General features: G+C 38.7%; 1 protein-coding gene across 1 annotated transcript in view; it reads left to right on the top strand.

The window, feature by feature from the left end:
• The window catches only part of ric1 (RIC1 homolog, RAB6A GEF complex partner 1), a 49401-nt gene that overhangs the window by 5180 nt on the left and 22916 nt on the right, over positions 1 to 21305 (top strand). The window contains exon 2 of the mRNA XM_083563942.1: positions 4337 to 4444. Within this exon, the coding sequence (XP_083420068.1) occupies positions 4337 to 4444 (108 nt within the window). The remainder of the gene's footprint in view (positions 1 to 4336; positions 4445 to 21305) is intronic.

Here is a 21305-nt window from a genome sequence, read left to right on the forward strand (position 1 = left end):
AAAATAATAAATGTATTCTGTAATGACAAGTTGAACCAATGCAATATCTATACGTTGTGCTGCATTAAATTTTTGCCAACACCACTAACAGTGCAATTCCCATTTGTGGGTGCTTCTGAATTGCTTTTACATGAGTGGGACATTCAGCACACAGGCATCGAGTCTGTCCTGCATTTGTGGACACCTCACCTTAACACCTATACACTCTCAGAAGTGTGTTGGATCAGACCACATGGACGAGCCTTCTCCGCCCCCACGTGCATCAGTGAGCCTTGGTTACCCATGACCCTGTTGCCGGTTCGCCACTGTTCCTTCCATGGACCACTTTTGATAAATACTCAGCAATCAACACTAAGCATGTCAACTTTATGGACACAATGTTCACCTGCTGCCTAATAATTTCCCACCCACTAACAGGTGCCATGACGATTAGATAATCAGTGTTATTCACTCATAAGGTATTTTTTAATCTACCTTTAAATGGCCTCATAATTTGTCTATTAAACAAATATGCTTCAGAGAGGCAAAATTTCCCTCTTGTATTTCCCCCTGCAATTCTCCAGACAAAGACAGTCTGTTTAGTGCCTAGTCTTCACATCCGATTGCTTTAGCCTTTTCCAAGTTACTTGACTTCACTACTTTGTTCAAACTGGACGTGTTTTGTCCATAGTTTTGCATTTTATTGTCCCAGGATCTCCGGGGAGCTTTTAATTCAGCAAATGCTGCGGATGGTCTAAGAAATGAAAAACCAGACTTATTTTGTTTACTCAAGCCCCATAGGAAATACATAAGCGCACTTCCTTTTTTCTGCCTTTCTTTGTTGTTCCTGATTGGCTAGTTGAAGCGAGGAACAGGAAGTCCTCAAAAAGAATCTGTTTGCCTCTCCAGGACATTCCTGAGTGCATACGTGCATGTTTCCTTCCACACATGGGCACGCTTATCCAAAGATCTTTTTATTTCATTCTACCCAAAACAGCTTCAGGTTTTGGCGCATGTTGAGTTCAAAATACATTTAAATAGGAGAACGCGAGCCAGGAGTTGTGGTTGCTATGGTTACCTGAAAGCATGGTACTTTATTTGTTTGAAAAAAAGTATTTTTTTCTGCAGTGCATAACATGTTGTGTTCTTAAAGTATCCATTATTAAATCTAAAGTTGTACAGAAATTTGCTGCAGTAGTGATCACACGATGGCATGCTGATGATGTGGTTCTCGTGCGATCATGCTTTTTATGCTTCCTCATTATGATTATGCGACAAGAAAAATGTGGTTCTGTTATGGCTGACTGCTTACACACACTCACTCAGTCACACACAAAATCATCGAGCAAAGGAAATCCTAGGCATATGTTTTGTGTGGGATGTTTCAATGAACGAATTTCCTCCCAATGTGTCTCCTGCTGAACTGACCCCACATTAGCTCTTTCTTCTGCTTAACTCTGGGGGTGTCCATTCTTTTCCACAAATTTCCGGTGTGGATGCAGGTTTTCTTACCAACCAAGCAAGTTAACACTTTTCTACCTGTTTAAATCTGATGATTTTCAATGACTATCAGGTATAGCCCTTGGTTGGTTGGAATTAAAACCTGCACCCTCACTAGCCCTTTGTGGAATATGTTGAACACCCCTGAGTTAACTGGATTCTCCACTGGCTCTGGATTACTGCAGAACCGACCCTGAATCCACACTGGATTTTAACTGAACAGATTCTGGATTAGTGCTCTTTTGCCAAACTCTTTCTGGGACTATTTTTCCCTCATTTATTGAACTGTTCCCAAATCAGCGCTCTGGTCCCTATTGCTGAATGAACTGTTCCCAAATCAGCGCTCTGGTCCTTATTGCTGAATGAGCTGTTCCCAAATCAGCGCTCTGGTCCCTATTGCTGAATGAACTGTTCCCAAATCAGCACTCTGGTCCTTATTGTATAATGAACTGTTCCCAAACCAGCGCTCTGGTCCTTATTGCTTAATGAACTGTTCCTATTGCTGAATGAACTGTTCCCAAATCAGCACTCTGGTCCCTATTACTAAATGAACTGTTACCAAATCAGCGCTCTGGTCCCCATTACTGAATGAACTGTTCCCAAATCAGCGCTCTGGTCCTTATTGCTTAATGAACTGTCCCTATTGCTGAATGGACTGTTCCCGAGTCGGTGCTCTGGTCCCTATTGCCGAATGAACTGTTCCTAGATCAGAGCTCTCGTACACAATCTCATCTGTTCTGGCAATAGTTTTTGCTCAACATTACTCAATCCACTTCACCTCACTCTTACTTTCTCTCCAGCAGGACCAGGCTTCATCGTGTATTTGACAAATTTAGACACATAGATATACACACACGTGTATATATTTTTCTCTAACTATGGGGGGAAAGTGGTATAGTGACATCAAAAAAACAAGCAAATGCTTTTTTCCTTCAGATGAAAATGAAATGGAAGAATTAAAGGCAATCATTGAGTCTATATATCAAGTGTTGATTTATTTTTGAGTATGCTTTTTTTTTTTTTATCACAAAAAATAAACACTGTTTTCGAAGTTTATAGTTTTCATAGATGTGTAACTCATGCTTATTAGACTCATGGCAACATTGTTTGTGCCAACTGGTTTTTGACTAATTGTTATTAACCTGTTGAACTGGTGTATTGAAAAGAATCCAAACCTCAATATCAATCTGGTAATAAAATCGAAAACGGCGGATTGACAGCTGCACCAGTGAAGTCGCCGTGGCTATGCGTCACAGCAGCCATTGCAAAAACTGAAACAAAAGCCACTTGGTTTCTGAGAAACGGAATTTGAAACGTTCAGAAATAAAACCATTGCACACGCTTGTCACCAGTGCACTTGACTTTGTTCTGTGGGTTTTGTGCAGTTGTATATATGTAATGTAACATGCAGGTCTAATAAACATTGAACCTTTTTACGGAGCTGTAAAATCTGGTTTTAAAAAGAACCGAGTTGGTTATGTGGTGACGGAAGATATGGTAATATGTAATATGGTGTCTAATTAAAAACCTTTGTGTAGTAATGCTGTGGAGTGACTCATGACTTCAGCGCTACATGACACCTCAGGCTTGTTGGATGCTGATACTAAATTATTTACAAACCCGATTCCAAAAAAGTTGGGACACTTCTAATTGTGAATAAAAACAGAATGCAATGATGAAGTGTCAAATTTCAATATTTTATTCAGAAAACAACATAAATGACATATCAAATTTAAAATAATTTTAAGAAAAGAGTTTATTTTTTTACATTTCATAGCATCAACACATCTCAAAGTTGGGACATGGCCATGTTTACCACTGTGTGGCATCCCTTGGCTCCTGGACTGAAGAAACAAGTTGCTCAAGTTTAGGAATAGGAATGTTGTCCCATTCTTGTCTAATACATGCTTCTAGTTGCTCAACTGTCTTAGGTCTTCTTTGTCGCATCTTCCTCTTTCCTGGAAAATGCAAGGTCTTCCCTGAAGGGCTGCGATTATTTTATAATCGATTAACCAGATTATTTTATTTCTTTATTTTGATTATTGATTATTAAATATTGGCTTATTAATGGTTTTTCTTATATCTATAAACCACCAATTTAATATTTATGGATAAAATTCTTATAAATGCAAAAGTCGTATATTGAGTTTAACTATCCTTAATTTAGACTAAAGCTTGTAGTAGCAGCTTGTCGTTGAGTGCATGTGGGATTTCTCCTTTGAACAAATTCACTCGTGCTTTGTTTCTTACTGTAAAAAACAACAGAGTATGCAAGGTGAAGCAATTTATGTAAATCAACATTTGTATTGTTTTAATCATTTTAATGATAATTGCAGATTGACAACCATAATTAAAAAAACAATATAATACAATAATTTTCGCAATTTCTGTTTGAAAGACATTTTGTTCAGTTAAAATATAAGCATCTAGAATACATCATTTAATAAAATTTTATATAATAAATATTTGCATAAATGGAATATTGAAACATTGAACATAGTGACGCGCAGTAAATCACAGTTTCAAAAAAGTCAAAGCGTATAAATTAATTGTAGTAAACAAATGCTATATAAAAGAGAATTAAACCGAGAAACGTGGTGTACAAATTAAACTTTGCCATTTTACCACCTTCATCCGTGACTTTGGGCGCACGCTTTTTCCCGCTGCCGGTTGACCCTGAACTCTCCGCCGTTTCGCAAGCGGCTGTGTTATCTTAGTCACGCCAACCTGTAACTTGAGCTGCCTAACTAATCTATGACCGCATTCGTTGAAGACGATTTTTATCATCGATTATAAATTTGATCATTTAGTTGTTGCAGCGCTAATGATATCTCTTTCCTCCTTTCTCCCTCTCCAGCCCGGCGTTCTGATAGCGAGTTATATCGAATCGGAGAAGGCAGCCGCTCAGTTTGGTTTCTATCAGCAGGCCGAATGGAAGCCGGATGACTCCATGATAGCAGTGGCGGTAAGTGGTGCTCGAATAATTTCATCTTTTTGTGTTTCAGTCTAGCAGTAACTCTCGGTGTATTCTCAACCTCTATCCATACGTCTGCTTCTTGCCGTATACATTTCTGCATCTAAATGAGTGTTTGCTTCGGTTTGTTTTTGCTCCTGTTTGTTTATTCTGAAAACATTCTCATCAGGACACTGATTTCAAAAGGATTCAGATTATTAGTGTTTCTTATGGAGCTGTACCGTTTGTTCGTTTATAATGAATTTATTCACAACCTGGTGTTCGATCGCTGGGTTTCTTAAAAAGTCTAAAATGTAAGACACATTTAAGGATTTAAAACTCTTAAATCTGTTCCAGGTCTCAGATCATTTAAAGCGGGTCTTAATTTTCCGATGTAACGCATCACATTAGAATTTTTTTTTACAATTTTTTTATTTGTAGTTCTTTCTTTTATAAATATAACTCGCTGTATTACGACTACAAACGAGATCAACGTGCAACAGACAAAAAGCTTTCTGTTATTGGCACGAATCTCTTGAGTTGTACCGTAGGTGTAAAAACTGATTCTTTTTTTCCTGCTAGGGGGAAGTGCACGTTTAGAGATACTTGGCTTGAAGAGAAAAAAAAAAAAGTAATTTATGGCTCGGGTAAAGGCAGTTGCTCACAACGTATTTGTTTGTGTACGTTTTTGATGTTGTAATATAGGTCTTAAATTTCATTCTTAACAATCTTAAAAAGGTCTAAAAATTTATTGAATTTGACTTTGTGAAACCTGCTGAAACCCTGCGATCAGTTTGACGAGTTTGTTCTTGAACTCGATCTGATGTGAACTAACATTTCAGTAGTGCAGTAAAACAGTAATCACAAGGTATTCCACAAGTTTGCATCTTTAGAAATCTAGCTTATAATTTTCTCCCAAGATGAAAAACAGAGACATGGCCTATAAGGACTGAAATAAAACCCACAGAGAAGCAACTAATGCTCTGGACCTCATGAAAATTCAACCCTTTCCAGATTGTGGTTATAATTTTGGCTATGGTGTTCTCTTCTCACAAGAAAAGGAGCTCAGTAAAAGCCTTTAAACATGAGGTGACCGTGTGTTACAGCTGTTTGAGCAGTTATGCTTTACTCTACGTGCTCATATGTTTTTGTAGTTCTGATACCGGAAATGCTGTCTAGCATCTGCTGATGGTAATTAATATGCTTTTAGTTTACACTGTGTATGTGTTTGTGGGGCAGGCGGTGTGGAAAGAGCATTCAAATTATCATTTAATGGAAACATTTTCACTCCGCATCACAAGCTTTCTAGTTCCTTTTGCGTTAACAGGCATGCTCCTACATGTTAGGATTTCAGGAACATAAAGACCATGTGTGGGAGAGAGAAGAAGAGGCTGTGAGAGAGAGAGAGAGAGAGAGAGAGAGAGAGAGAGAGAGAGAGAGAGAGAGAGAGAGAGAGAGAGAGAGAGAGAGAGAGAGAGAGAGAGAGAGAGAGAGAGCGCAATAAAACCGAGGCATGCAAGAGACTAAAACCTGGAAAGGGGAAGTGAGAGTAATGAGCAGTGATTCTGCATTAAATACATAAGCGGAATTTTTAAAAATGTACAATTTCCCTTAATTCTGTTACATACTATAAATAGAACTGATGTTCGGCAATACAATTGTCACCACAACGTTGGCATAAGTGACTGTTCTGAAAAATGACATTGTTGGAGTTTTTCTTGGCCGGAGTGTGTACTGATTAGCTGTAAAAGCAGTTGATTAAATTGTGGCTACTTTTATTACAGGGCGTGTGTGTATGAGTATTACATTACATTCCGGCTCACTCTTCCAAGTGCAGTGTAAATTCCACCTTATGGTTTAGGCACGATTTGTGTATGGGGTTTCACACAGCATGGAAAAGCGCAAATGACCGTGAACTTCTCACATGCCAGTAAATGCAATCTGAGGTCACGCTCCAGTAAGACAATTAACATGTTTGGCTGTTTTTTTCTCAATTCCTGTTTTTGTTATATATATATATATATATATATATATATATAGATAGATAGATAGATAGATAGATAGATAGATAGATAGATAGATAGATAGATAGATAGATAGATAGATAGATAGATAGATAGATAGATAGATAGATAGATAGATAGATAGATAGATAGATAGATAGATAGATAGATAGATATTTCATGGTTCGAGCTCGTCTTCCAATGACGTTCTTCCGCTCTTGAAGTGCTCTTGCCGCCTTAAAACACCTTGGACAACTCTTTGCAACATCATTGTATGTCAAACGTACGTCATGTCTCAGGGGTCTCTTTGGCAGAATTTCACGTCTGCTCTTTGGTTTGCTGTCCATGATGAAATCGCAGAATAGCGGCATTAATCACGAAACCTTTTGAGACCGGCTCATTGTTACAGTGCAGCGAAACCTCGCTGTATGATTTGGGTGTGATTTGTGGATGGAAAGGTCAAATGAAGGTGAACTTCTCAAATGCCAGTAAATGAAATCTGATGTCATGCTTCATTGAGCAAAGTAACATGTTTGGGTGTTTTTTTTTTTTTCGTTTTTTTTTTCCCCCCAATTTCTGTCTTTTGCTCTCAAGCTTCATGAGGAAAAATCCTTAAGAGGAACCAGATTTAAAAAGCAAATCCATCCCTATCTGGGTGTCTTTGAATGTCCATTCAATATCATTGTTTATTGATGGTGCTTAAATGCAGAATTGTTCGTGTAAATCCTCCTGAGCCTTTGTAGCAGACTGTTGAGATCAATCACAGTCTAAATACTTCTTCATAGTTCTTGAGTTGCTCAGTAACTTCATGGATCTTTTTGCCTGTTTGTGTGGAACCGTTCTCTTAAAGAGAGCTCCATCTAGAAGTAGGGTGTTGGGATGAATCTGGCAGTGAAGTGAAGTAAGGGAGAGGAGCACTGATGACTGGTACCTCAGGAGCATGTATTATGTAGAATAGGACTGGTTGGGAGTAATGTCTGTTCTGCAGCTTTGAAAAACTCCGCCCCCTTTTCTTTGATTAGTGCTTTTCAGGTTCTTCACTCAGTTGATGCAGACTGCATTCTAACGATTATCCGTCATTTAATTGGACAAAGAAGACGGGTCTCTTTAAACGAACAAGTAATTTGTTTTCTGTTTTTAAGAAAATGTTCATATTTATTACTGAAATCGCACACAAGAATATCAGTGAAATCGAAACCCATTTAGTGCATTTAATTGCCATATTACATTAAAATACAAATACACTTGCATTCAGCGTGAGTATATTATGGGGAACTATTAGTTTAATAAAACTCAATTATTTTCACTCTTGTATTTATTTATTAAAATAATCAATTTCAAATTACTTTAAAAACGATACTCGCATTGTATGGTGTTCTTTGTTTTAGTTTGAAATGGTCCCCAAATTTTCTTTGACCTGAATCTTCCCCTTGTGGTTTTCCCCAACATTCCTCCATTTTTCATTCTGCAGCATCTTCAGTGTTACCTGTTCAGCACAGAGTTTAGCGCGTCAGTAATAATGGTCCGTGAGAAACAGTGCTCCGTGTTTAGTTTAATGGATGAATTTTTGTAATCAATTTACTCGAAAAGAATCATTACAGCCCAGTAAAAATTATCTTCGGAACGTTGACGTTTACATTTAAAGCAATGGCGCTTTATGGACAAAAGTATTTGGACACCTGTCCTTTTCCAGCCACACAAGGAGGCACACAAATGTATAGGATGCCCTTGGCTGCTGTAGCATAAATTTTTCCCTTCACTTGAGCCAGGAGCCCCAAACTTCTTTCCAGCAATACAATACCCCTCTGCACAAGACCAGTTCTGTGAAGATGTACTTTACATTGGTTGGAGTGGAAGCTCGTAAATGGCCTGCTATAGAGCTCTGACCTCAACACTACTGAAAACCTTTGTGATGAATTACAATGCTGACCGCACCCCAGTTGCTGATTTCCCCCTACACCAGTACCTGACTTTATTAACATCCTTGTGGCTGAATGAGCACAGATCTCTTTAAGTACACCTCAATGTCTATAAACGTCTTTTTCTTGAACCGTGGCGGTTTGCTGTTACAAGTGTCGACAGCCTTTTTTCCTATTTGGTGTATTTTAACCTGATAAATCTGGACAATTTCAGAGGGTTTGAATGCTTTTGCAGGCTGCTGTGTCTGTGTATACAAGGATGGTCCTTTTCTTTTTCTAATCATCACGATTAGCTTGTGCATAATTTTTTTGGTTGATATTGTGAATATTTTTATTAGATTATTATACCATGAGAGGTTGTGATTGGAATGTACACGTAGCATTTGTGTAGTTGCCTAACATTCGCACACTGTAGTACGTGAACAAGTAAAATCGCATCCAAATATGGTTCGTAGTCTTCATTTTAAAAGGTTTTCGTTCAGGATGATGTAAGTCCTGGATTTTCCTGTTTATTAAGAATATTTAGAGTGAATTTTGCCTTTGTTATACATATACATTATATACCCACCCCAAGACCCCACTTATGAATTAGGGTGTGAATGGAGGGTTGATGTTCCACTTTGCAAGCTCCTAGTTGCTATGGTAACATTAACATGTCCATGGGGATTTTGCAAGTGTTGTGTGGTTAAAAAAGGATCCATGATTCAGAATGTGCTGTAACACAAAATAACACCTTTTTATTTATTTATTTTTGAAGAAATAAAGCGCTGTAAGTACAGGGAGTGATGGACATGAAATAGAGAGAGGGTCAATAGAAAGTAAAGAGAGATTGGTTTCGTTCTCATCAGGGCAACACTGCTCTGTGCTTCAGCTTTCAGCAGCATGTGATCCACCAGTCACGTGTGTGCGCAAATGTGAGCGGTGGCTTAAAAACATGAGCCTTCTCTTGTTTCGAGATACAGATTCGTTCTTTTCCATTAGACATCAACAGCGAGATCATAGCAGCTTATATTTTTAAACTGTTGGTTGTATTATTATTATTTTTATTATTATTATTACTATTATTTATTATAAGGAATGTTATTATTTGGGCTGAAATAACAGTTTCTTTTAAAGCAGCATAGCAAAATAATATAACAGGTCACACTAACATTATTATTATTATTATTATTAATATTATAATTATTAAAGCATCTTTTATATTAGAAATCTTTGTGGTTTGAAGACGTATCCGATTGCCACAGAATCTGCTGACACGCAAGGTTTCTGTATCTCTAGCAGTATTGCACATCTCCACTTTCAGCCACTGAATCATGTTTTCCGAAATGTCTGTCTATTGATTCGCTTAAAAAAGTCGAATAAGTTAAAAGATCAAATTTGTGCTTTATATGAAAATGGACCGGGCTTTCCTCCCCCCAGGCATGAGTCCTTAGCTTAGGATACACTAAGCATGACTTGCCCTATATGCACCAGTCCTGGGACACCTGCCTTTTTCCAGCCATTGTGGTTCCTACCCAGAATATTACCTCTTTAAACATACAAGCGTTAGTCTCCGTTCATGACTCATTATTTAGTACCCTGTGCTCTACTCCACTTTCAGCCTGTCGGGTTTCAAATGCACTGGTGCACATGCAACCCTTGGACCCGACTCTTTTTCAGCCGTTTCCTTTCTTGTACCGTCTAGCGATTTGCGGGTGGAAAATAAACCAATAAGCGAAGCCAGTTATTTTTAGACATCCCCCGTCTTCAAATAATATTTATGCAACACGAAAACCATGGCTGAGGCAAAACTTGAAACCACTAACACACACTGTTTAATAATCACCACATCCTCTGCTTTTACCCCACCACCTCACGTTTAGTCTCACGTGGACACACACATCACTGCGTGTGTGTGTTGTAAAGAAACAGAAAGAGGTTTTTCTCTCTTTTTTCTTAAAGACAGGAAGTGGAGATCAAGTCTAGTTCTAAATACAGACAGCAGGCCACGAGGGTTTTCTTGCTATACTGCAGACACGATCTCTGCAAATAATTTCTTAACTTCATGCCTTGGTTTATGATATGCATCATTCATATTGTGTAATTTGTTTACAGTATTGTATCGCAACATGCATTTTTCATTGAGTGATACCTTTTTTTCGTCCTGTAGTTTTATCATGGGTAACTGCATGCGAGACTAAATGCAAGAAAATGTTAGGTTGACTCATAAAGTGGGAGAAAGAAGTGCAGGCTTAAGTATCTGTTACAAACGTGTGGATTGATGTGAACTGCTCAATGATTGCTAGATGAGTAACTGAGATGAGTGATGTTCCTCAAACAAAACCATGTAGATGCAAGTTGTTTGATCTGCAGCAGATGTTTGTGTCTACACTGAGCAGACATTACTTTATAGCCACCAATCAGGCATAGAATTATGGCCACTTGCCTAATATTGTATTGGTCCCCCCTTTGCTGTCAATTCAGTCCTGACCTGTCGAGGATAAAATTCTTCAGCAGATTGAGCTACAGTAGGTTGTCTGTTGGAGCAGAACCACACGGACCAGCCTTCACTCCCACGTGCACCAATAATCCTTGGCTGCCCATGACGCCGTTTCACCACAGTTCCTTTCTTGGACCACTTTTGATAGATGCTGACCACTGCAGACCAGAAACATCACACGAGCTGCAGTTTTGAAGATGCTCTGCCCCAGTCGTCTAGACATCACAAACTCGCTCAAATCCTTACGCTTGCCCTTTGTTCTGCTTCTAACACATCAACTTTGAGGACAAAATATTCACTTGCTGCCTGATATATCCCACCCACTAACGGGTGCCGTGATGGAGATAAGCAGTGTTATTCAGCCACCGGTCATAATGTTATGCCTGGTCAGTGTGTGGCACGGAGTGTTTCATAATTTGATCGAGCTGTCAATCTTTGCCAGCATTCATGTTGATTGGATAGAACTTGCTGAGTATGACTCGGGGTTGAGGAGACCATCCTTGGCTTTCAAGAAATCTGAGAGGAAGTGGGAGCTCAGTGTTAAGATGTTGGATTGCCATGAGTTTAAATCCCGGCACAACTGAGCTGCAGCTTTTGGGCCCTTGAGCACGGCCCTTAACCCTTTACTGCTCAGCTGTATAAACGATTGCAGGGCGTTTTTTTATTAAGGATGTCTGCTAAATGCTGTAATTGCAAAAAAAGCGGAAGCATTCATTAAAAAATTTTTTAAAGACACCGCAAATGTTAAACCCTTTATGAGGATTTATTTTCAAAACATTAGCATTTATTGGATGAAATCAATACATGAAGTAATCCTTATGATATAACACCAGTCCTGTTTCATAACAGTACATTGTGACCGGTTCAACTTTGACCCCTGGTAAAACATCATGACTTTTTCCACCCTGAACCAATAACCTGTGTGTGGGCGTGTGTATGTAGCAAGAAATAGAATACGGTGAATACTGTGGCTCCTTGAACAGCAGTCTCAGGATGAACACACTTCCTGTTATTGTTGCGTTCTGTGTAGACGTTCCGGCATGCTTGTATAATGAAACAAGTAGAATACAAGGTGTTTATTGGCTTGATGTGACGTGTGTAAACGGTGGAGTCGGTTTTAATATAGATACTGGAAGTATTTGATGTACTTCACAATATTATTACTACTTTACCGATGCTTTGGTTTGATCAGTTTGATCGTTTTTTGAGTAATGTTGACATTTGGCTTCTAAACTCCATGTAGATAAAGACAGTCAGCATTTCAGCTTAAAAAAAGAATTCCCAGTGTATGTTGCGTGACCGAAAAATATTTGGAATATTCACAATTGTAAAAAGTTTCACATTCAAATAAAGTAGCCTTTTGTCCAATCAAGTAATGCAACCGCGATGCTGCATTCAACAAGCAGTCGGCCCTTTAGCTAAATATCCAAACCTCCACCTACTCCCCACTTACAAACCACAAAACAGTCAGCTCTCGACACACAGCTCCCCTTCCTTTCCAGAAACCTGTTGCTTTTGGTGCCAGGGAACCCGATGATGTCAGGAATTTTTATTGCTCTGTTAAGTTTGCTGGAGACGCTGGACAGATGGGCTGACTCAAAACTCAAAACCTGCATCAGCGAACAAGGCTATTCTTTGTTTTCAAAATTATTTTCGTGACATAAGTATTTCAAAGCCTCTGTGTGCGCGCAGAATGAATAACCGATACAACCGTCTAATACTAAAGTCACTCAGTAAGTACTTGATAAGGACTTGTTCGTTCATTCGTTCATCTAATTAGCCAATTGTGTGTCAGCAGGGCCGATAAGGGCAATCGGGTTCGGATTATATTCATTGTTTCAGAATGGAGGGAAAATGTGCTCAGTGATGTTCGCTGTGCCACACAAGTCTCTAGAATGCTTTCAAGGAGAAACATACTGAGCAGTAGTTCTGTAGATGGAAAAAAAAAAAAAGAGAGAAATAAGCAGAGAATGGAAAAGACTCTGTACAGTTGTAGGCAGAAAAGCATCTAGAAGGCAGATGGGCTACAACAGCAGACAACCATGTCTGGTTTCACTTCTGCCAGAAATCCGAGGCTGAACACTGGCCTGGTGAAGTCTAGAAAAACAGCCTGGTCTCATAATAATTGAGGCTGTTTTTAGAGGATGCATGAACATTTATGATGCCTGTATTCCCAATTTTTTTTTCTCATAATTGAAGACTACAAAAATATAGTGCTTTACTTGTATATTATACACCCCAAGCATGAAAATATTACCCTTTAGGAACTCCAAAGATATAAATTCCTGTGTTAACATCTTAGACAAAAAAAAAAAAGGGTTTCAGGAATTTTAGACTGAAAACTTTCTATTGGAATATTTGAATTAAGGGAAATAAACTGGGAATTTACAAAATTGCAGAGATCTTAAATGTAGTTGAGAAAACTAATCTTGCAGGGTCATTTTGGATAAAACAACCAGATTTAATTTCAGTTGAATTTTCTACCCTGCACTTTTTCAATCACATGCACACAGCACTCTTACTGCAGGGCAACTGAGGCCACGCCCCCTCCATGTACTACGCATTGCTCCATAACATAACGCTGATCATCTCTTAAATCTTGCACACAAAATAATGTAAAAAAAACCCAAACAGAACTGTCCACTGTGTTTTCACATAAAACGTCCTTGTTCTGTAAGATATTATGCAACAAAACTATACTTGCATTTAAATCCTTCAAAAACTCCTTTTGTTTTTAAAATCTTTGTTTTGCTCATGAACCAACATTATTTTCGATCGTATATAATACAGATAAAAAAATTTCCGCAAAAGTTTAATTAATTCCCCTTAAATTCCTGTTAAGTTTTCAACTTGAAAGATTTCCCAAATTCCCTGGAAGAATTTCCCATAGAAAGTTTGCAGAAATTTCCCAGAAATCTTCCTCCCCTTTGCAACAATACTCGAAAAAATAACTATTTAGGGGTAAAAAGCAATTTTTATCATTGCAAAAAAAGGCACTTTCCTGAATTAGTGATGATTAAGCGCTTTTTTTCTTCGTTATGACTCTGCATATTAAGATCAGACATTAACGTCACCGCTGTGGAATGTATTCGCTTAAAGGAGCCTTTAGCAGCAAACTATTATTCAGCTCGAACAAAAACCAAGGCGGCATGTCGAAAAAGCAAACTATCCAAGTGCTGAATAATGTATGAGAAGAAAAGTGACAGCTTCTGCTGAAAGAACCCTTACAGCAGGTTTCAGGGGAAAGTAGTCAGCCAGATGATTGAAGCAGAACTAATGTAAAGGAACAGCCTTGGATCACCTGTTGTGATGCAGAATTTGTTTTATTTTACATATATGTGCATTTATGTAACACCCCACACATACACATTTAATACTTTAATGCGAATATCTTTTGTTCATCTTTTGTTACTCTTACATTTTCTTTCTTATTGCTGCTGGTCTTTGAGAGCTACCAAACAAATTTCATTGTATCACTACAATTACAGTCTCCCAGTTGTACAAGTAAACTGGGAGAGAATGTGGAATAGGATGCACATATAAATCCTAATAATTACATTTAGTGTAATCATTGGAACGTCTTTATTTATATATTTTTTTTTTTTACAAAATATTTGTCACTCAGACCTGCACAAGATTTTGAGTCCTGTGTTCGTCTTATGGCTTTTACAAATGCCTCTAAGCAAACAACAAAAGGCTCATAAAGCACTTTTTTTAAAATAAAAAGGCTATTCAGAGAGAGAGGAGAGAGAGGAGAGAGAGAGAGAGAGAGAGAGAGAGAGAGAGAGAGAGAGAGCGAGAGCGAGAGCGAGAGAGAGAGAGATTTCCTCAGCATACCACAGCATATTTGAACAGCATGTTCATAAAAGCACAACAAGAGTGCAATAGAGAATTCTGGCTTCTGTAGCAATTAAATAATAACTTATTTATCGCCTACTATACCTGAAACAACTTCACGCTACGTAAGTTTAGGGGTCCCATTTCCACACTTCGCTATGGTTCCACACTTCGCTCCTGGGTGGCTGGAACAGTGTCTGTCTTATTCCTCACTGACGGTGTAACCCTTTCTGGCTTAGCCTTTCCTGTGGAAATATTCATATTTAGATTCACGTTTTTTTTTTTTTAAAGATTACTAGTACTAACTGAATAGTTATTTTATAAAGAATGTTACCATCGCTTGAGGCTTGAAAATTCGGATTTTGAGCCGGGGGACGACAGAGACATAGTAAATACAGCGCATTGCTTTACGGTGCGTTTTGTTTGTAAACATTTCATATTACTAGTGTTGCCTCCTTTGTTCACTATTACACTACTGCATATTCTGCATCTGACAGTGGTGTTGATTAGTTTAGAAATATGAGCCCACACTTTTAAACATTTCAACATTGCCATCACGACTGATTGCCAGCAGACTAACGCACACCGTGCATGGATATCAAACTTACAAACATCGGCCATCTTTCAGGTACGGAAAATGACAAGCAGCAGCTTCTAATTGACCATTCGCATCAACGTATACGGAGATAAAGTATCGATACAGTATCGTTTGTCCCAAAGCTTCTCGGTAGTCCGGTATTGATCCAGTTACGCTCCAGTCCAAAACATTCTGGCTCTCTTTACCAATACATAGCTTTGGGATACAGCTTTAAAATCTATTCGATTCATCAGTACACTGGAGCAGGAGAACAGTGCAATCCATATCACGACCACGACTAAGATCCATATCACGGCCACAACTAACCGAAGTGTTTCTCTTCTAATTCGGGATCGTAGGTGTAACGTTTCCTCACACAGCCATTTCTTTGCTCTGAAATGTACCTTAAATGTGTGAGATGGGGAAAACAGAGACCGTAAGCAAGACAAGGGAGTGAGACAAGAAAAAATGAAAATAGGATGATGAGAGGTGAGAAATGCAGGCAAAAAAAGATCTGGGGAAAGAGAGAGACCGCAAGAAGGAAAAAAGCAAAGTCTGGGAGAAAGACTGATGGGGATGGTGAGAAGGAAAGATGATGATCTCCTCAACCACGTTCTAACTGAACACTTCCACTTCCTGGGGGAAGCTCATGCAGCTCACACTGCTGAGAAACACTACGCTTGCTCTGCGCTCATGCATTGCTCAGCAGTTTGCATGCGTGTAATGCTTGAGGACAAATCCAAACTCTGCGTGAATCTTTTATCAGTATGAAAGCGGATTTCAAACCTGCTTCTGTTGTTTCCTTCCCTTAAGTTTGTACTTTTTTTTTTTTTTTCTCTTTTCTTTTCTCATTAAACTTCTGAAGAGCAGGTTTTTTCCTAAGCCTCAGGAATCAACTTTTACTCCTGCAGCAGTTTCGAAACATTCAGTCGTTCTTAGATTTTTATTTATATTTGCATATAGATTTCATCTTATCCAGCTTGACACGGCATCTGAATGAGAATTCGCTGCCGGTTATCTGGGCTTCATTTAACCGTGGTTGCATACGTTCTCATTTACTCATTTACACTTGAGTAATAAACATGAGGAACTAAAGCATCTTTTAAAAACTGAGTTTTACCAACATATTCTCACCAAAAGCAAAATCAAAGTGCTGCTAGTCATCATAGAGCAACTAGTGGGACTTTTGTTGCCTAGCTGTGCTGTTCGCTCAAACTCTGCATGGTTCAGTATAAATTAGTGCATAATCAGTTGGGGTTTCCAGAGATTATTTACATTAGTTGTAGGTCAGAATGCCAATAAAGTACAGTTCATGTGGCCAAATATTTTTTAATGTACACATTACATCACATCTGGTGCCTTCTGCATGCCCAGGAACTTGTATAGACTTGTGGAAGTGAACCCTACACTTTGTCGCTCAGTTTTAGCAAAAACATGTTTTAACACCACTCCACGGTGGACTTGTGAAGGGTGAATGATTTTGAGGTGTTCGTGCATGTGTCTATGAACATGCAGAATACAGCTGATGGAAATGTTGGAGCGGATGAACACAGGGTGTGGTAGTGATAAACATGGTTGTTTATGCCCCAGATGTTTGCTGAGAGATTAAATTTTCTGCTTGTTTTTTTGGTTCTGAGGTTATAATGACGCATCTGGTAGCTGAGCCATGATTTAGATTCCTCAGCTTTTGAGAGCTCCAGGGTGCTACCCAAAACCTGGCAACCTTATTGACCAGGTTAAAAAAAGATGCAAGCGAGTATATTAGAATTTTGTTTGACACACACACACACACACACACACACACACACACACACACACACACACACACACCCCACCATGTCTTTGGGATACACCAAGCGGAGGTGCTCTGTCCTCAAGCCACATGTAAAAGATACTCGAGTCTGGCTTGCATCTTCATTTTTTCCCTACGTTTAACCACGAGGGGAAATTGTATATCAGGCTTGTTGCGAGATGCCACAGCAATCCATGTCCAGGAGGCCAAGTAAACCAAATGGCTTTCGGTCTCTGTCTTATATCAGTCATAGTGATATTTGCTAATAGAGGGCATCTGTGAAGTCCTTGACATTAGCAGCATTTTGGATAAATGCAGATTGTCTGGATTCACCCATCTTATAGTAAACTCAATTGATTGCTCTTGTGTAATGAGAAGATCTGGAATGTGAAGGGATTAAGGAGAAAACTGGAAGTGGCAGATGATAGCTGTAATTCTTTTCTGTGATTTGAAATCCAATAATCCAGACAATCCAGGTTTTGTTTTCCAGTCCTAGGTATATTTGCTTGTTTATATTTGCAGTCGACTGATGGATTTTACCGATAGCTGTCTTGGATGGTACTTGCCAATAACCAATTAATGAACCAATTATTTTTACTGGATAAAAAAAAAAAAAACACTTCAAATGAACCTCTCATGGTGTCAGTGATTCGCCTCTAGAGGCCCTCTAATGCTGTATAACGCTACCCGGAAAAACTATCTGTATGGATTTTTGCCGATAGTTCCAGCAATCAGCCATCATTCCAGATTAATCAGCTAAAAACCGATGAATCTGTCGACCTCTTGTTTTAAATTTATATTTACTAAAACAACTTAAAACTAGTATTGGCTCTATTTAACTTCAGACAACATTAAGGAATGTAAATGAATTGGGTCATGTGTTTAGATGTTGATTAGAAATGCGATGCAAGCGCGCTGAGTTGAAATTACTCTTGTAAATTAAGATGGAGTGTATAATCGGTTTAAATGCATTTGTCCAACAATGCAAATGTTCACTTGCTTTTCTTAGCCATCGATTTAGTGTTTCTGCATTTATTTCTTTTTTGATAGTCTTGTCCTTTTAAATTTCTGCTTGCTTCTTGTTCAGGCTGCAAATCGATCGAGGGATGCCGTTGTGCAATCATATGCGACTGCTGAGATTTTCCCACACATACTTTAAAATAAATACCATGACCATTAAGGCATTTTTCTTTGGAACCCTCTCACAGATTTCTTGCCAGCATGGCATGGGTTCTGAATGACAAATAGCTATCATTATGGAGAAGGGAAGCTATAATAAAATTCAAACAGGGTTGCAACTAGTAGGACTTTTGTTGCCTGGTTGTTATGTGGAGCATTGGCAAGGTGGATAGGAATACAGTAGATACTGAGGCCATGGATAGTAACGCACCAGTTCACACCCCCCGGTTGTCTGCCAAGGCCAGGAAGAACCACAGTGGACAATTTGTCCTTGCATCAACAAAGAGGTCCACCTGAGAGTTGCCAAATCTTTTCTCAGACCTTGTGCAGGCACCACCTGCAGGAAACACCGCTCCAAAGCATGCTCTTTAAGGACCCTAAAACCTGAAAATGGGCCCCACCTGAGGTGCTTAGACCCTTTGAAAGTCATTTTGCCAAACCATTTTCAGCATGGCCTGTGCACAATGAATAAAGACATGGCAGGTTCGAGGCTCAAAATGACCTCCCACTTAGTACATTCTAAAACGCTCAACATGGCTTAATGCCATAAGACAGCATTCTATCTCTCTCTTTTTCTTAAATACACTGCTACTTCCTGTGTCTGGCAACCGGATACTTGCAGAAAGTATACATTTACACTTCTGTTGTAAATTGCTTTCAATTTTTATTTCATTTTCTTTCTTAGGGTTTGTCTCCATTTTCCATTTTTACCCATTTCTAGGCCTATATTGCACAGACACACACACACACATGCGCGCGCACACACACACACACAATCTATCTAACTTTACAAACAGTTCTATGATTTCTATGTACCTCTTTGTATGTACATGGATGAGTAGGAGTGAGTGAGAGGAGGCTTTTTTTCCCTCTTGGCATTCCACTGTCACAGCATCCATCTGGAGTGTCTGTCTGCATTCCACCATGGGTAATAACTGTCCCCGCTTTGTGTTTTTCCTCCATGCCGTTGCCATGGAGACGGCACCTATTTGTTTTGGTCGTTGTCTTGTCTGAATCAACACAAGACACATGGCTCATGAAGTTATGACCTTGGTTTCGGAACTAAAATGTGTCAGGATATTGTTGGATATTTTATAGTTTTAAAGGCTGCCTCTCTGTTTCCGAAGTGATGCACGCGATCAGAAGCAAATTTTAAATTAGCTGTGGTTGTCAAACAATATTTAGTTGGCATAAAGAGGCCCAATGTGTGGTAAATAAGCATTCCCCACACCATTACATTACCCCCACCAGCTTATTAAAACGAGCTGGGTTTGGTTCATGTTTGTTCAGTTGACGCCAAATTCTAATTCATTTTCTGTCTGCACTTTGAATAAGTTTTTGCCCACTTAAGCCATGGACTCCTTGTGCTCTTGTCGCTTACCAACACCATGGTTTAGACGAGTTAAGTTGCATTTCAGCTCAACACATCTGTAAAGAGTAGTTATCAGTGATATCATAACCTGTCTGCTTGAACCAATTTCCAGATTTAAAAATAAATACAGATAACCAAATGAGTAACCTGCATTAGGGGTGTGCGATATTGACAAAAAAATCTAACTATATTTTTGGGGGGATTTAATATGGATCAGATTACCTTAAAAACTATTGTGGACAGCTGAGACCTGCATGTTATTTATATTCTGTTATTGTTTTCTTCAGCACTGTTCCAACAAGTTAACATTTATTTTATTTAATTTTTTACTGAGGTTTTTCTTTTTTTTGCTCGTTTGTTTGTTTTTACACCTTTTATAAAGCCTTAATTTCTTACTAAAAGTGTGCTTCATCTTTTCGAGTCAAATTCATACATTTAATCAGTCAAATAGAATAATAAGACATTGCAATCAGTGTTTTAGCATTTTATAATTCAATATAAATATGATATAAATGCATATTCTAGTTTATTTATTTCAATAGCTGAGTTTTGGAAAACCAAAATTGCACTTGATTTGCGTGATATCGGTTAAAAAAAAAAAATTATGTATATGTACACATTTTCTACCCCTGTATCTTGAATTTTGTGAATAAAAAAGCAGTAAAAGAACGAGCTCTAAATACGCAAGAGTCTAATCTACTATCGGTGTATGTTGGCTACTGTATGTAGGTGTGTTTTTTGTTTGGGTTTTGCGATATGCCCAACAATGTCAATTAGCACATCGTCAACCCAGCATTTACAACATTAGTGTGTGTGTGTGTGTGTGTGTGTGTGTGTGTGTGTATTGTACACCCCTACACTCTATCCCTAATCTGCATTGTATAACGATATCATGTAGTTCTCTCTGCTTTAACAAAAGCATGTGTGTTCAGACACTTGTTGGGTTGCCAGGTGGTTTTAAATGAAGCAGCTTCTCTACAGCCTATTCCTAGTTTATGTAGGTAATGTAGGAAGACACCTGCCAGTGGAATTCCTGACATACATTCTGATAGCTGTTATTTCTTGTTGTACACTCGGCTTGCGTCACATAGTATCAAATGTTGGTGTCAGGCTTCAGTAAATTAGTGCAGCATTTCTATCGACTAGTACAACGGATCACAAAACTCACGGGTCGGATAATTTTTCAGGTCAGCAAAAAATAAGCAAGAAAACGATCCAATACATGAGATTTGAATGATACGGGAGGCTTTTCAAGTTGTTGTTGACTAACACTAACCACACACACGTGGACACGGACACGAAGTATGAATTTGGATCACGTCCAGGCTCTGGTTTACAGGGTCATGCTTATTTTGAGCTGCATCTTCAATTGCTTTTTAAGTCATATTGTGTGCGTGTGTGCGTGCTGTATCTCAGCTGCTTCTCTCCTTAATGGGGGGGAGCTTAAGGTCATATTTTCCACATTAAAACCTAAAACTGCTAGTGGAGCAGCGCTTGGGCATGAAAAAAATCTACAACATTTAGACAATTTGGGCTAATAAGGAAAGCTGTGTGTGTGTGTGTGTGTGTGTGTGTGTTGAATGCAGCTCTTTGTAGCCATGCCTGTTACAGCCCTGGCCTATGTGAATGTCAGAAGTTTATTGAATTCCATCACAGCCTATTTTTTGCTCCGTGTTCATGTATTTGTGTGTGTCTGAATGGTCATTATACTGCCT

Source organism: Silurus aristotelis, assembly GCF_946808225.1.
Source record: "Silurus aristotelis genome assembly, chromosome: 16".
NCBI classification, from domain to species: Eukaryota; Metazoa; Chordata; class Actinopteri; order Siluriformes; family Siluridae; genus Silurus; species Silurus aristotelis.